The sequence below is a fragment of the Mauremys mutica genome, chromosome 5 (genome assembly GCF_020497125.1).
Source record: "Mauremys mutica isolate MM-2020 ecotype Southern chromosome 5, ASM2049712v1, whole genome shotgun sequence".
Lineage (NCBI taxonomy): Eukaryota > Metazoa > Chordata > Testudines > Geoemydidae > Mauremys > Mauremys mutica.
Window position 1 is genome coordinate 108,189,846 of NC_059076.1, and position 16,033 is coordinate 108,205,878.

The window sequence follows — 16,033 nt, forward strand, 5'->3', positions numbered from 1 at the left end:
TGGTCACAGGCTGTGGCCCCCCAGCTGCAGGACCCGGCAGACTCCATCCCTTAACCCCTCCACCCCATCACCCAGGGCCCCCACTACATCCCTCCTCATCAGTTTGCCAGGGCTGAGTAAGTCTGCTGTGAAAAGTGATATTTATATGTTTGTTAATATCGCTTTTCACTGTCTCCCTGCTAGCTAAGAAGTCTGCTGTGAGAAGTGATATTAACAAACATACAAATATCATTTTTTCACAGAAGCAGACTTACTAGCTAGCAAGTCTAAAACAAAAATGCAGCCATAAAGCAAAGAAACAACAAGACAAGAACATGCCATGCACCTTATCTGTGTTTCTTTTCTGTTTAGGTCTAGTAAAGAATAGAGACAACTGTACATTATTTTTATTATTCAGTCTGCAAAAAACCCTTACATAAATAAACTACTATGATTTGGATGTGTATATGTTCTTATTTATATATTTTTCCTAAAAAGTTAATTAAGTATTTTAGGAAAAATTATCGAAGTTGCCACCAGCAAGAGTTGGTGGCCGTACTCTGAGGCCATCAAAAAATTTGTTGTGAGAACCCCAGCCTAGATAATACATAGCCCTGCCATGAGTGCAGGGGACTGAACTAGATAACCTCTCGAGGTCCTTTCCAGTCCTACGATGCTATGTATTGTAGGGTAGAGGGACAAGGTGGGGTCCTCTGGCCTGAATGTGGAAAGTGTGTGTTGGGGAAGTGGGTGTTAGTATCACTCTTCTTGCATTTCATTTTTAACAACAGCAGTCTTTGTAAGTTAGTTTTGGTAAAGGTTAATGTTTATAATACATTTTCAAGTTGAAGTGTTTGTGCTTGCTTGTCTGGCAAGTTCTAAGTATCATGAACTAAAATTAAACATCTAATTATATGTCTATCAAGTTGGTGAAATCAAATTTTTCACTAGTAATGTGAATACAGAAAATAACTAACTTCCTTTGTAAACTGTAACAATGCCAATTTTCCACAGTCCAACCATCACATCAGCATCAATGAACCAGAATCAGCCTTCAAAGCAATTTTATTTTTTTTGTAACCTAAAAGCATCTAAAAAAGTGGAAAGAGGAAAATACCATGTCACTAGTTACAAAAAAGTTAGGACACAATTCTGTACAGATAGAAAACAATTAAATACCACTGCTATCTATAGTTCATTTGTACTGATTTAACATTAGTAAGGGGTCTTGGGAACTATAACTAATCCCTGTTTCAGATTTTCAGATGAAAAGTGCCATCTAAATACAAAATATTTCTTTCTACGAACCACCAAAACTGCTGGATAAAACTAACTATAGAGTCATTAGTAAATCCCAGATCTTACATTGAGCCCTTGCTTGCCAAAATCTAATTTGTGTCCTAATCAGTAGGTATATAAAGAGATCCAACATATTTGTTAAAAAAAAATACAAAGCATAAAAATTAGCCACACTCTTTGTCTTGCACAAATTATGTTTACTCCTGTTCATTGAAAAATATAGTCAGCTTTCAATTCACATGCCAGGTCCTAGTCTTCTGCAGTACTACTATTTTAAAATAGGTTTGTAATTAACTCTTTTGTTAGACGTTTGCTTTGACATTGACTGCATGGCCATAATCATAAGGGAAGTGTCAATGTACTCAAACTGACAAAGGGAGGTGTGGCTTCCATTTGCACTAGACTGCACCACAGACTGTCAGCAGAGAGAGGACTAAGGAAGTTGCCCCAAGGATCTCTGGAATACATCCAGAGGACTTCCAGGATTTGAGTCAGACCAAGGCTGTGTGCACACAGGAAAGCAATAGGGCTTGGACGCTAGATCCCAGCTTAACACAGGCTTGGACCCTCCAGCCCTGCAGAGTCCTGGGACACTAGGTTTGAGCCCTAGGTTAACACAATTGGTGTGTGGATGCAAGGGGGTGAGACTTGAGCTCGGGCTTACATCGCTGCGTAGACATAGCCTTACTGTCAGACATTCAGCATGCCCAATTTATATGCAAGGTATACATATGTTTTTTTGGGTCTATAAAAAACTAATATTTGCCTTGTTAATGCTGTATATTAATAATGTAGATAATAGTCTAATGTAAATGGAAGCTGGATCTCTCTTAAAATACAGAGGGTCACGTTCCACACACATCCATACTGTATTTGAAAAGTAGAAACTGGTCCAAAATAAAGTGATCTGGTGAATGCATGGGGTATACAATGTTATACACTTCACTCAATTTTAACTATAATCCTTTATTAGGTATTAAAATAAAGTAATAAATTAATCCTAATGGTTCTGTTTAGTATTTCAGAATCCCTGAAAAAATCATAAAAAAAAATTATAGTCAACAGAAGATGGGCCACCTGGTGGTCTAGTGACAGTGCAATACACAGTCATGCAGGGATATGAGCTGGATCCTGAATTGAAGCCTGAGCTCTTGGACCAGCAGAGGCCACACACATACAGGTCTTGAAAAGGGTGTGTGGGATAGGGGATAAAAAAGAACTGCCATCTTCATAATGCATCCACGCTGGAAGAAAAACAGAAGGCAATGGATATTGTTTCATTAGGTTGCAACTTTATTCACTTAATATATCTGGCAGTACCCGGCAACAAATTGTACAGTCCAGGTCATTGTTTTCTTAATTATCCATATGACCTCCAACCTTGTCCCAGCATTCCCATTGCTGGAACCTTTTCACCCTCTCCTTATATGAGGTGAAAGGGGGGGGGGGAAGACGCTATAAAACAGTGGTTCTCAAATGTCTGTACTGGTGACCCCTTTCATATAGCAAGACTCTGAGTGCGACCCCCTCATATAAATTAAAAACACTTTTTATATATTTAACACTATTATAAATGCTGGAGGCAAAGCAGGGTTTTGGGTGGAGGCGGACATCTCGCGATCCCCCCATGTAGTAACCTCATGACTCCTTGAGGAGTCCCGACCCCCAGTTTGAGAAACCCTGCTATAAAAGAAGGGGAGTCAGCTCCTGACTGTTCCAGACGTAGGAGCCCCAAGCCCCCTTCCTTGGCTTCCTGAAAGGGGCCTAGGAAAACGAAGAGCGTCAGTTCCCCACTGTAGAAGACGTAGGAGTCCCCCAAACCCCTTTACACGATGCTTTCCTTCCAATCTTTTTCCAAACCATTTTATCTGATAATGGTATCCGTTCCATAACGAGTACTTGCACAGCACATTCACAATTAGTTTTACGTACTAAGTTGTGACATTATAACCTAACCCCTCTGCTTCCCCTCGCTGGGAACCAGACCAGTTGTGGAAAGACAACCCCCCCGCCCACCACCTCACTTTAGCCAATCTAGTGGAGAGGGAAAAATTCCTTCCCAGGCCCCAAGGAAAGGGGCAACTACTGTAATGCCCACAGAGAGTCAAGAGGTTTGCTGAGTTCATAGGTGGGTGTCAGCCATGGCTGTATAGGGAATAAATACCCCGCCCCCACTGCTGCTCTTCCTGTCAGCAGAAAGGACAGTGCATTGTCCTTCTCCAAACCTGGCCCTGCTCCCTGCCCTTTTCCTGTCCATCCCTGTAAGCTTCCCCCCTCCACCACACCCATTATAAGGGATTCCTTAATGGTGCAAGTCCCTTTTTTCCCCCCAGTTAGCCAGCTCCATATGGAAGGTTGTGATGAGCACATTCTCCTGCAACTGTTTTGGCTCACCTAAAGCTAGGCTTTGACAGTTCTGGAGGAAGCTATATCCAGCACTTTTTGCAAGGCAAGACTCTCAGGCACTTTTCAAACTCTCATCCTTTGATACTTAGTGACAGACATCTAGAAAGGCTGTGGGGGATCAATAGATTAAAAAGAAATAAGTAAAATGGTGAAGAACACGAAGAGGATTCCTGGAAAACAGAAATGGAACAGAAGCATTTCTCTGATTTCTCATAGGAAATTACATAAAAGTTCCCAAAAGTTAAAGCACGTTTTCAAGTGTTACTGTACTCTTGAGTTGACATTCTTGTAGTGGAGTTATAATCAGATGAAACACAGTTTTTTCCAATCTGATATTAGTGGATCTGGTACGGAACTCATATTAGATCAAGAATTTAACTTCATTACCTTTGTTTTATTGCATTTTACATGCATTTTATACATTGATTTGTGTTATTTATACGCACAAATAATGATTCTCATACCTCATCAGTTATATCTATTGCTGTTATGTTGAAATACAGCAGCATGCAAATGCACAGGTTAGTGTGTAAAGTTATTATTTTATATGTAGAAAACTTACACTTAACTGTAAAGAGAACATGATCTGTAAGTGACATATACATACAGTTTAATTTGGTTTTATGCAGACGTTGCATAGTTCATTATTAGTTTCTAATGAAAGACTGGATGTGCAGTGTCAGTGACCTTGAAACAGATCAAGTGACAGTAGCAAACAGGAAGATCTGAAGAAGAGGCATAACCTTCAGGGTTGAAAGGTCAGCAAGTACAGCCTGGGAAAGAGAACAAAAAGGATTTGCTAAACTTGAAAATTGAATCAAATTTCTCTGAAGTAGTACCTAAGAAATCAGAAAAAGCTGCGGCAAACTGCAGAATATGATATTGACAATAACTGACTGCAGAATATGATATTGACAATAATTACTTTCTAAACTTTGCTATATCGTATCAGTCTGTGGAGGTTCCTTTTCCCCAGATTTTTCAATCTAACATTTCAATGCGCAAAAAAAAAAAAAGTGCACCTATATGTACAAACAGCAAGTAAAGTCACTTTATTTTACCCTTTAGACTTACTTCAAATATAAACCCATGATACCATGCACAAGAGGTCTAACATTTCAACTTGCTTCTAAAAATAATTGTACATTATGAATCTTGATCCTGCGTCTTGGGTAGCACTTGTAAGATAAGTCTGTAACTTTAATGATGACTTAAAGTGAATCATCATCTGATGGAAGTATATATTTTTAAAAAATATAACTAGTCATCACTAGTCATAATATATAATAGAATTTTATCAGCTTCTTTGGGGGGAAAAATGAACAAAAATACTAATTAGTAACAATAACCTTCACTCTGGCCAGTTTTCACATATGTAGCATGATGACATTTATGAAGATGAAATTTCAAATTTATTATTCGATAAAAGCAACCTCTTAAAATCGATAATATAAAAAGGCATAGAAGCAATTATTTTTATATTTATTAATAAAAATGAGCGCACAAACCTCCCCAATTTTAAGTGTAATATTCTTTAATCATATTAGTAGAATAAATTTAGACCATATACTAAAATAGTGAAAAAGAACTCATCTCAGATACACAAAGAAGAAAGAAGGAAAGAAAGAAATGGAAATATACCTATCTCCTAGAACTGGAAGGGACCCTGAAGGGTCATTGGGTCCAGCCCCCTGCTTTCATTAGCAGGACCAAGTACTGATTTTGCCCCAGACCCCTAAGGGGCCCCCTCAAGGATTGAGCTCACAACCCTGGGTTTAGCAGGCCAATGCTCAAACCACTGAGCTATCCCTCCCTCTGTGTCTTCCTCCCACAAAGAGATCAATGAGAGTGTGTTGTTTATAAAATTTTATATGCTTTCGTCACGTGCCAAAAAAGGAATTTTATGCACTATATTCTTGTAACTTCCTCTGAGTTTTTACCTAAGATAAGAATTTAAGCAGAGAGCTTTGTATTGCATGCTATGTACTTCTAAAGCTTAAATTGCTCTGGTTGGCAATGCATCAAGAACTATTTCAATCTCCTCTAAATGAAACTTATCCTTACTTCGGCTGCAGCCAGTGATGTCACCTCCATCAGGTTCACTGCTCGGAAAGCAAACACAGCAGCTGCCAGGACTGAAAAAGAATGCACAATAAGTAAACTGCTGACCTATTAATTAATTGTTAGAATTAATCTTGATCTAAAATTATTGACACTCCCTCTCTCTCTCTCGCTCTCTTTTGCAATCATTCTGTTTCTGAAGGATAGTAAGTAGTGGATTTCAGTACTCTAGTTCTTGCCATATGGCTACTCCTTCATAAAAATGAATAAGTATGTTACTGTGTTCTTTGGAAAAAGTTGAGTAATAATATGTTTAAGGTGACTGTGTGAAATAACATTTTTAATTGGTTCTTTAACTTAATTAATGATGTTACTAAAAAAAGTAATTAAAGTTCGCATTTCTGAAGAGCCGGGGTATAGAGTAGTAGAAAATAAGGAGGATTTTTAGGACTCCTATTGATAATAAAGGAATCATCTTTCCATGGGTGGGGGGCAGGGAGAACAACATCTTTTGTATAGCAGTGACAAACTAACGTAAACTAGACTATGCACTACACTATCTTTGGGGCAGGGAACATACAGGCTTTCTTTTATGTTCACGAAGCAGCTAGCATTTTATCAATGCTATCAAAAGAAAATATTACTAATAATAATATTGAAAAGTAGTCACAATAAAACCAGTTTAACTCACTGACAATTCCTGTAAGAACTGAAAAATGCATGAATTACTGCTTTACCTATTTAATATATATTGACTTTCAGCAAATCTGTTTTCAGCAGTCAGATAAAAGGAATTGAATTTTCCTCTCTTGGTAACATCTATTTTAATTTGGCATGTATTATCTTTAAAATTATTGACAAATAAAATTTTCCATTACCAGCGAGAATTTCTAGAGAATTGTATCCTAGGATTCTGTCCCACAAAAGCAGAAGTTGGTCTGTAGCTAAGTAACCAGAGAATGCTCGTACCATCCATTTAAATGATATTCGTAGTCTGTAAACAAATGGAAAACAAGAAAGTATTATATTTCCTGTCACAAATTACAGATACACCATTTCAAAAGGAATTCCATGACCTACAAGTCTTGTATTTATTATTATTATTAATATTTATGCTGCAGTAGTGTCCTGAAACCCTAATCAAGACTTGTAGGGAAATGTTCAGTATCTTCTACGACTGGGCTCCAAATCAATTTTATTAATATAAAATTTCCTAATCCACGAAACCCACTGAAAGGGTTCTAAGTCACCTCCACCCAAAGCCTTCTTGACCTGCTGCTCACAAACAGGGAAGAATTAGTAGGGGAAGTGGAAGTGGGTGGCATCCTGGGCAGCAGTGACCATGAGATGGTGAAGTTCAGGATCCTGACAAAAGGAAAAAAGGAGAGCAGCAGAATACAGCCCTGGACTTCAGAAAAGCAGACTGACTCCCTCAGGGAACTGATGGGCAGGATCCCCTGGGAGGCTAATATGAGGGGGAAAGGAGCCCAGGAGGTTTGGCTGTATTTTAAAGAAGCTTTATTGAGGGCGCAGGAACAAATCATCCCGATGTGTAGAAAGAATAGCAAAATATGGCAGGTGACCAGCTTGGCTTAACAGAGAAATCTTCTGTGACCTTAAACACAAAAAAGAAGCTTACAAGAAGTGGAAACTTGGGACAGATGACTAAGGAGAAGTAAAAAATATTGCTCGAGCATGCAGGGGTCTAATCAGGAAAGCCAAAGCACAACTGGAGTTGCAGCTAGCAAGGGATGTGAAGGATAACAATGAAGGGTTTCTACAGGTATGTTAGCAACAAGAATAAGGTCAGGGAAAGTGTGGGACCCTAATGAATGGGGAAGGCAACCTAGTGACAGATGTGGAAAAAGCTGAAATACTAAATGCTTTTTTTGCCTCTGTCTTCACACACAAGGTCAGCTCCCAGACTGCTGCACTGGTGAGCAGCCCTCAGTTGTGAAAAAACAGGTTAAGGACTATTTAGAAAAGCTGGCCATGCACAAGTCTATGGGGCCAGATGCAATGCATCCGAGGCTGCTGAGGGAGTTGGCTGATGTGATCGCAGAGCCATTGGCCATTATCTTTGAAAACTCGTGGCAATCGGGGGAGGTCCCAGATGACTGGAAAAAGGCAAATATAGTGCCCATCTTTTAAAAAGGGAAGAAGGAGAATCCGGAGAACTACAGACCAGTCAGCCTCACCTGAGTCCCCTGAAAAATCATGTAGCATCAAGGAATCCATTTTGAAGTACTTGGAGGGGAACATGGATTCACCACGGGCAAGTCATGCCTGACCAACCTGAAGTACTTACGGTTGCGCCCCAATTTCTCGAAGATGATAGAAAAGCTGAGGGAGATGGGTTTGAAGAAGTGTCTCAAACAGCAAACATAGTGACACAATGCCCTAGCAAAACAACAACACCACACCCTGAAAACATATATTCACTATTACTCATATATTCAAATTTAAATATGAATATAGTTTTAATTTAAGCATTAAGACAAACCATTAATACATCAGTGATACACAACTAGAGTAACGTGAGCAAACCAGATACCTTCAACCGCTCAGGCCTTGATCCTACAAGCACCTCCACTCTTGAGTAATTGTATATATAATGAGTAGTCACATTCAATTCCATGTCACTCACGTGTAGTATCTGTAGGGTTAAGGTCTAAAGGCCAGATTTTTATAAGTATATGGGCACTGAAAGATACGGATAGGTGCCTAAGCAGGATTTTCAAAAGCACTTAAATAAGACGGTTACTCACCTTTGTAACTGTTGTTCTTCGAGATGTGTTGCTCATATCCATTCCAGTTAGGTGTGCGCGCGCGTCGCGTGCACATTCGTCGGAAGATTTTTACCTTAGCAACCCCCGGTGGGTCGGCTGGGTCGCCCCCTGGAGTGGCGCCGCCATGGCGCCGGATATATACCCCTGCCGACCCAACCGCTGCTCAGTTCCTTCTTGCCGGATACTCCGACAGTGGGGAAGGAGGGCGGGTTTGGAATGGATATGAGCAACACATCTCAAAGAACAACAGTTACAAAGGTGAGTAACCGTCTTTTCTTCTTCGAGTGATTGCTCCTATGCATTCCAGTTAGGTGATTCCCAAGCCTTAACTAGGCGGTGGGGTCGGAGTGAGATGTCGCAGAGTGTAATACTGCGGAGCCAAAGGCTGCGTCATCCCTGGACTGCTGAACCAGGGCATAGACCGAGGACCAGGTAGCTGCGCGACATATCTCATGGATGGGCACGTGAGCCAGGAAAGCAGCAGATGAGGCTTGAGCCCTGGTAGAGTGGGCAGTGAGGTGGCTCGACGGAACATGAGCCAAGTCGTAACAGGTGCGGATGCAAGATGTCACCCAGGATGAAATCCTCTGTGAGGAAACGGGTAGGCCCTTCATACGCTCTGCCACCGCAACGAAGAGTTGGGGGGTTCTGCGGAAGGGCTTTGTCCGCTCAATGTAAAAAGCGAGTGCTCTACGGACGTCTTGGGAGTGCAGTTGTTGCTCTCTGCGCGATGAATGTGGCTTCGGGAAGAAGACCGGAAGGAAGATCTCCTGGTTAACATGGAAGGCCGATACCACTTAGTGGAGAAAGGCCGGGTGTGGTCGCAACTGCACCTTGTCCTTGTGGAACACAGTATATGGAGGGTCCGCCATGAGAGCCCGAAGCTCAGAAACTCGTCTTGCCGATGTGATGGCCACGAAGAAGGCGGTTTTCCAGGACAGGTAGAGAAGGGAGCAAGTTGCTAATGGCTCGAATGGGGCTGACATAAGTCTGGTAAGAACCAAGTTGAGGTCCCAGGTCCCAGGTCGGGACGGGGGTATAGGCGCTCCAAGCCCTTGAGGAATCTAGATACCATAGGATGCGAAAACACCAAGCGGCCATTCTCCCCTGGGTGGAAGGTAGAGATGGCCACCAAGTGCACCCTCAAAGATGATACCGCTAGGCCCTGTTGCTTAAGAGACCAGAGGTAGTCCAAGATGGTGGGGATGGAGACCTCGGCGGGAAGAACGTTGTGCTCTCCACACCAGCATGTGAAACGCTTCCACTTGTCCAGATATGTTGCTCTAGTGGAAGGTTTTCTGCTACCTAAGAGTACTTGTTGCACTGGGACAGAGCAATGCAACTCAGACTGGGTCAACCACTCAGGATCCACGCCGTGAGATGGAGGGACTGTAGGTCTGGGTGACACAGTTTGCCATGGTCCTGAGTTATCAGGTCCAGGTGAAGAGGTAGTGGGATAGGGTCAGCTATTGACAGGTCTAGCAACATAGTGTACCAGTGCTGCCTGGGCCACGCTGGAGCGATCATGATCAAGCGGGCTCTGTCCCTGCGTATTTTCAGCAGGACCTTGTGGACGAGTGGGAACGGTGGAAAAGCGTATAGAAGGTGAGTCGTCCACAGTATCAGGAAAGCGTCCGCTATGGAACCCTGTGAGAGGCCTTGAAAGGAACAGAACATCTGGCATTTCCTGTTCTCGCGGGACGCGAAGAGGTCTACACGGGGAAATCCCCACTTCCAGAAGACCGAAAGAATAACGTCCGGGCAAAGCGACCACTCGTGGGAAAGGAAGGATCTGATGAGGCGATCCGCCAGAGTGTTCCGAACCCCCGGGAGAAAGGACGCTATGAGGTCTATGGAGTGGGCTATACAAAAGTCCCAGAGTCGTAAGGCCTCCTGACAAAGGGTCGAGGACCTTGTCCCGCCTTGTTTGTTTATATAGTACATGGCTGTTGTGTTGTCGGTGAATATTGACACACAATGGCCTTGCAAGTGCTGATGGAACGCCTGGCAAGCAAGGCGGACTGCTCTCAGCTCCCGGACATTGATGTGCAAGGTCAGTTCCTGAGATGACCAAAGGCCTTGATGCGTAGATGCCCGAGGTGAGCACCCCAACCGAGAGATGATGCGTCCGTCGTCAGGGATGCAGAGGGTTGGGGCGGATGGAACGGCAGCCCTGCACACACCAGGGAGGGGGTCAGCCACCATTCGAAGGAGCCTAAGACGCTCGGGGGAATGGTGACGATCATGTCTATGGTATCCCTGCCTGGTCAGTACACTGAGTTGAGCCACGATTGGAGGGGACGGAGGCGTAGTCTGGCGTATTTCGTCACAAACGTGCAGGCCGCCATGTGACCCAGGAGACCGAGGCAAGTGCGAACCGAAGTCAACAGAGCAGCTTGCAGACTGTGGATGATGGCCACCATTGCTGGGAACCGGGGCAGCGGTAAGCAGGCTCTGGCGAGGTTGGAGTCCAGGGTGGCGCCAATGAAGTCTATCCTCTGAGTGGGAATCAGAGTGGATTTTTCCGCATTGATCATTAGGCCTAGATGTAGGAAAAGGTCCTTGACAATGCCGACATGATGGATCACTTGTGCCTCGGAGGCCCCTCGGACGAGCCAGTCGTCTAGATACGGAAAAACGTGTATCCGACGGCGGCGGAGGTGGGCAGCGACTACAACCATGCATTTCGTAAATACTCTTGGGGCTGTAGAGAGTCCGAACGGTAGGACCGCGAACTGAAAATGTTGGCAGTTGATTACGAACCGGAGGAACCTCTTGTGAGGTGGGTAGATGGCTATGTGAAAATACGCATCTTTCATGTAGAGGGTGGCATACCAGTCTCCGGGATCCAGGGATGGGATGATGGTCCCCAGGGATACCATATGGAACTTCAACTTTATCATGTATCTGTTGAGTTCCCGGAGATCCAGGATGGGTCTGAGACCCCCCTTTGCCTTGGGGATTAGGAAGTAGCGGGAGTAAAACCCCATGCCCCATTCGTGTTCCGGTACCTCCTCTATGGCTCCTTTGGCAAGGAGCGTCTGCACCTCCTGGAGGAGGAGCTGCTCATGAGAGGGGTCCCTGAAGAGGGACGAGGAAGGGGAATGGAAGGGGGGGGGCGTGAAATAAATTGGAGGAGGTACCCAAATTCCAGCGTGCGTAAGACCCAGCGATCTGACGTTATCCGGGACCACGCAGGGAGGAAAAGGGAGAGGCGGTTGGAGAAAGGAGGGAATGGATCCTGTGACGATACTGGTACGATGCCCTCGGGCGCACCTTCAAAAGGAGGGTTTTGGCCCTGTGGAAGGTTTGGAGGAACCTTGGTTCTGGCCCCCTTGGTTGCTTGACTGCCTCTGGCGACCAGTTCTACCCCGCCTTCTAGCAAAGTCCTGTCACTGTCTGGGCTGAGGGTATGAGCGGTGTGGCTGGGGGCGGAAGGGCCTGTGCTGAGTCACTGGCATGTGCATGCCTAGTGAGCGCATAATGACCCTGTTATCTTTTAGGCTTTGCAGCCTAATCGGAGAACAAGCCTTGCCCTTCAAAGGAGAGGTCCTGGATTGTATGTTGGAGCTCCGGGGGGAGGCCTGAGACTTGCAGCCATGAGATACGCCTCATAGTAACCCCAGAGGCTAGGGTCCTGGCCGCTGAGTCCGCGGCATCCAGGGAAGCCTGGAGGGAAGTTCTAGCGACCTTTTTTCCCTCGTCCAGGATGGCCGCAAATTCCTGTCGGGCGTCCTGCGGGAGCAATTCCTTGAATTTGTCCGCCGCTGCCCAGGTATTATAGTTATAGCGGCTAAGGAGGGCTTGTTGATTAGCCACGCGGAGTTGGAGTGCCCCTGCAGAATAGACTTTGCGCCCCAGCGAATCCATGCGCCTTGCGTCTTTTGATTTCGGGGCTGGAGCCTGCTGGCCATGGCGCTCTCTCTCGTTGACCGACTGGACAACAAGGGAGCAAGGAGTGGGATGGACATATAAGTATTCATAGCCCTTGGAGAGCACCATATATTTACGTTCCACTCCGCAGGCAGCAGGTGGGACAGAGGCTGGAGACTACCAGATCCTGTTGGCATTGGCCTGGATCGTCCGTATAAAGGGGAGGGCCGCTCTCGTGGGGGCATCAGATACTAAGATGTCCACCACTGGGTCCTCTTCCTCCGGGACCTCCTTGACTTGCAAGTTCATATTCTGTGCCACACGCCGGAGGAGGTCCTGGTGGGCCCTCAGGTCGATTGGTGGAGGGCCTACAGACGACGTTCCGGCTACCGCCTCGTCAGGGGTCAATCGAGGGCTCTTCTTGTTGGACAGCCTCTGTCTCCCTTGGGATCTGGGAGTCCTGAGGCTGGACCGACACTTCCTCCGAATCAGAAGGAGGAGGGCGGCTTATTGTGGCTTCCGGCACCCGGTGTTCTGATGTGGCAGAGCGCGATGGTCCCGGATGCGAACCTTGGGCCTGATGATATGCCCAAGGTGTCCAGAATGCCCACTGTTGAGGTCCGTGATCCTGAGCCTGGGGCTCGTGGAATATCGCAGCGGGCACATTGGCGTCTTTGTCTTGGGCATACGCACTACCCACCTGCGAAGACATGGACGGGTGCCGGGACGGCCAGGGAGAAGCTGAAAGAGCCTGGTACGAGCCCCTTTCTCTCGCCGTTGGTGATCTCCTCGGCACCGGGGAACGGTACCTGGAGTCATACTGGTGCCGAGAGCAAGACCGGGACCTGCGACCGGCGCGGTGCCGGGAGGTCGACCTGGATCTCAAAGGTCTGCGGCAGGAACGGCTGTGAAAGTCGTGGTGCCGGGAGTGGTGCCGAGAGCTGGAGCGGTACAGAGAGTACCGGGCCGGAGGTCGAGATGTCGATCTATGCCCCGAGTACGACCGGTACCGAATGGGCGAGCGGTGCCGGGACTGCAAGCAGCGTCGGGACCGTGATCGTCGATGAGAGCACGAATGGCGCCGGGACCTGGATCGTGATCGGTGCCAGTCTGCCGAGCCGACTGAAGGAGGCCTCATTATGGCTGGCTTGCCTCTGGAGTGTAATACCCGCACCGGCGGTGCCGGGGGTTGAGGCAGGACGGACTCAGTCATAGCTATAAGGTCCTGGCTGTGGAGAACGTCTCCGGTGTAGAGGGGACCGTAAGCTCAACCACAGGCCTCAGCGGGGAGCTCTCAGGGACTGGACTCAATGGCACCCGCGGGACCGGAGTCAATGGTACTGCAGCAGTCGGTGCCGCAGCAGGTGCAGGTGCCGGGCAGTCCGAACGGGGCTGCGTCTGTGGCGCCGAGGGCACAGAGGTAGAGGACTTCGACCTCTTCTGCTTTGGGGAAAGAGATCGGTGCCAAGCGGGACCCTGCGCCGGAGATGGCCGGTGCCACAGTGTTTTGGCGGTGCCGGCACAGTCCGGTGCCGGAGGAGCGTTGCTAGCAGTGTGCTCAGCGGTCGGTGCCGAGGACGGAGGGGTCAAAGCTGCCTCCATGAGGAAATTCTTTAGGCGAAAGTCTCTCTCTTTCTTTGTCCTCGGTTTAAATGCCTTGCAAATACAGCACTTATCTGTAATGTGCGATTCCCCGAGGCACTTTAGACAAGAGTCGTGGGGATCGCTTGTGGGCATCGGCTTATGACAGGCCGAGCACGGTTTGAACCCCAGTGAACCGGGCATGGGCCCCGGCACCGGGCGCGGGGAAGGGGCTAATGCCCAAACCCCGCTGAACTATATACACTACTATTTAAGAACTATCAAACTAACTAGAACTATATATAAAACCAACTATATACAACAAAGATAGCGAAGAAATAATGAGTAGCTAGGGAAGTGGAGGACAGCTAAGCCGCGCTCCACTGTTCCAACGACCGACACGGGCGGTAAGAAGGAACTGAGGAGCAGTCAGGTCGGCAGGGGTATATATCCGGCGCCATGGCAGCGCCACTCCAGGGGGCGACCCAGCCGACCCACCGGGGTTGCTAAGGTAAAAATCTTCCGACGAATGTGCACGCGGTGCGCGCACACCTACATGGAATGGATATGAGCAAGCACTCGAAGAAGAAAACTAGGTTCCATTGACTTCAATAGTTGTCAGGTGTCTAGGTACTTTTGAAAATCCCACCTAGGCACTTACCTGTATTTTAGGTGCCTAAATATCTTTTAAAAATCTGTCTCTAAGTCTATTAAAGGTCCAGTAGTATACAACCTACGTGGTCTTAGTTTTAGTCTGATAAATTAGACTCCAGTTACACTACACCTGGTCACTGACAAAAACAGTGCTTTTTGAATTATCTTTTATAATCAGAAAAAGTGACAAATCAAATTATTACAAACAAGGACAAGTTAAATGATCTAAACTGTGGAATAACATTTAAAGAGTTTCTCCTTTTTAAAAATTCCTTTTAAAAATCATGAAACTAGCATACATTCCCATACGCTGGAGTATTATGCTGCTAATATCCCAAAGCATAGGCCCAGTCCTGTAAATGTTTGTTACCAAACAGAATATCTACCACTGTGATGTTTGTTTATTTATTTGACCATCAATGTGACTATTCACAGTACTAAGTGGTATTCCCAAGAGTAAGCATTGCCCTCATATTTTAATTTTATAGGACATTCTTCTGTGCTGTTCACATAATTCATAATACATTTTTACATAACTGGAAATATGATTGCTCTCTTCATTTATAAAACCTCTTAATGGAAAAAACACCTGTCAGTTTAAAACATTTTCTATAGCTTATGTAGGGCAAGAAGAACTTGTAATCATGGGAATTTTCAAAATCGTATGCTTAGCTAAATGAATACCATTTTCTTTTAAATAAAAGTATTTTATCAAAATGCAATTAACCACCAGATTTTATATGAAATAGAAAAGAAAAATATGTTATACTTTAATAGTTAATACTGTGAACAGCATAAACAAAAAATAAGGCAACCAAAACTTTATACAAATGCAAGTCAACTTTTGAAACAACTCTGCATGCACAAACACTTGTACGTGCAAGTGATAGAATTCACACAAATTCCATCACCTGCATATGACAGTGCTTAAAAAAGTGCATTCAAATAAGTTTATACACAAAGATGCATGAGTAAATAGGGGCTAAGCTGAGACCCCTTTGAAAATGACTAGTAATGACTAAACCTATAAATTATAGTGCTCAAGTCTCATAAGAGTCTTAATAATAGAGGTGTCCAATGTAATTCTATACAGAGTCAAAGAACACTGAAGTCCATCCTCTACTACCTCTATCACACACACAGCTAACTGGCCTCATTCAGGAAGGCACTTAAACACATGCATAAGTGCTGTTCTGAATTGAGGCTCCCCCCCAAAGCCTGACAGCGTGACCACTGTATTATTAAATGTGTCTTTGCCAGAGAATTTTACTAGTATTGAGGTATAAATTATAGGATTTCAAATACAGCTATATAATGTTACTTCAGCCATGTGTGACATTTTTATCATAGTTAAAGGGACATAACTCAGCCATGTATACTTAAGAAAATAA

General features: G+C 45.2%; 1 protein-coding gene across 6 annotated transcripts in view; it reads right to left on the minus strand.

Annotated features, from left to right (window-relative positions):
- Positions 1-1,152: 1,152 nt before the first annotated feature.
- The window catches only part of TBC1D19 (TBC1 domain family member 19), a 99,572-nt gene continuing 84,691 nt past the window's right edge, over positions 1,153-16,033 (minus strand). For 3 of the 6 annotated variants that reach the window (XM_045019759.1, XM_045019758.1, XM_045019760.1), the window contains 4 exons: positions 8,054-8,145; positions 6,624-6,739; positions 5,749-5,819; positions 2,559-4,457 (listed from right to left, as the gene is read on the minus strand). In XM_045019759.1, coding sequence (XP_044875694.1) covers positions 4,383-4,457; positions 5,749-5,819; positions 6,624-6,739; positions 8,054-8,145 — 354 coding nt within the window. In that variant the 3' untranslated portion in view covers positions 2,559-4,382. Of the gene's footprint in view, positions 2,523-2,558; positions 4,458-5,748; positions 5,820-6,623; positions 6,740-8,053; positions 8,146-16,033 lie in introns of those variants that run through there. The other 3 variants (XR_006579980.1, XR_006579979.1, XR_006579978.1) reach the window with 3 other exon arrangements.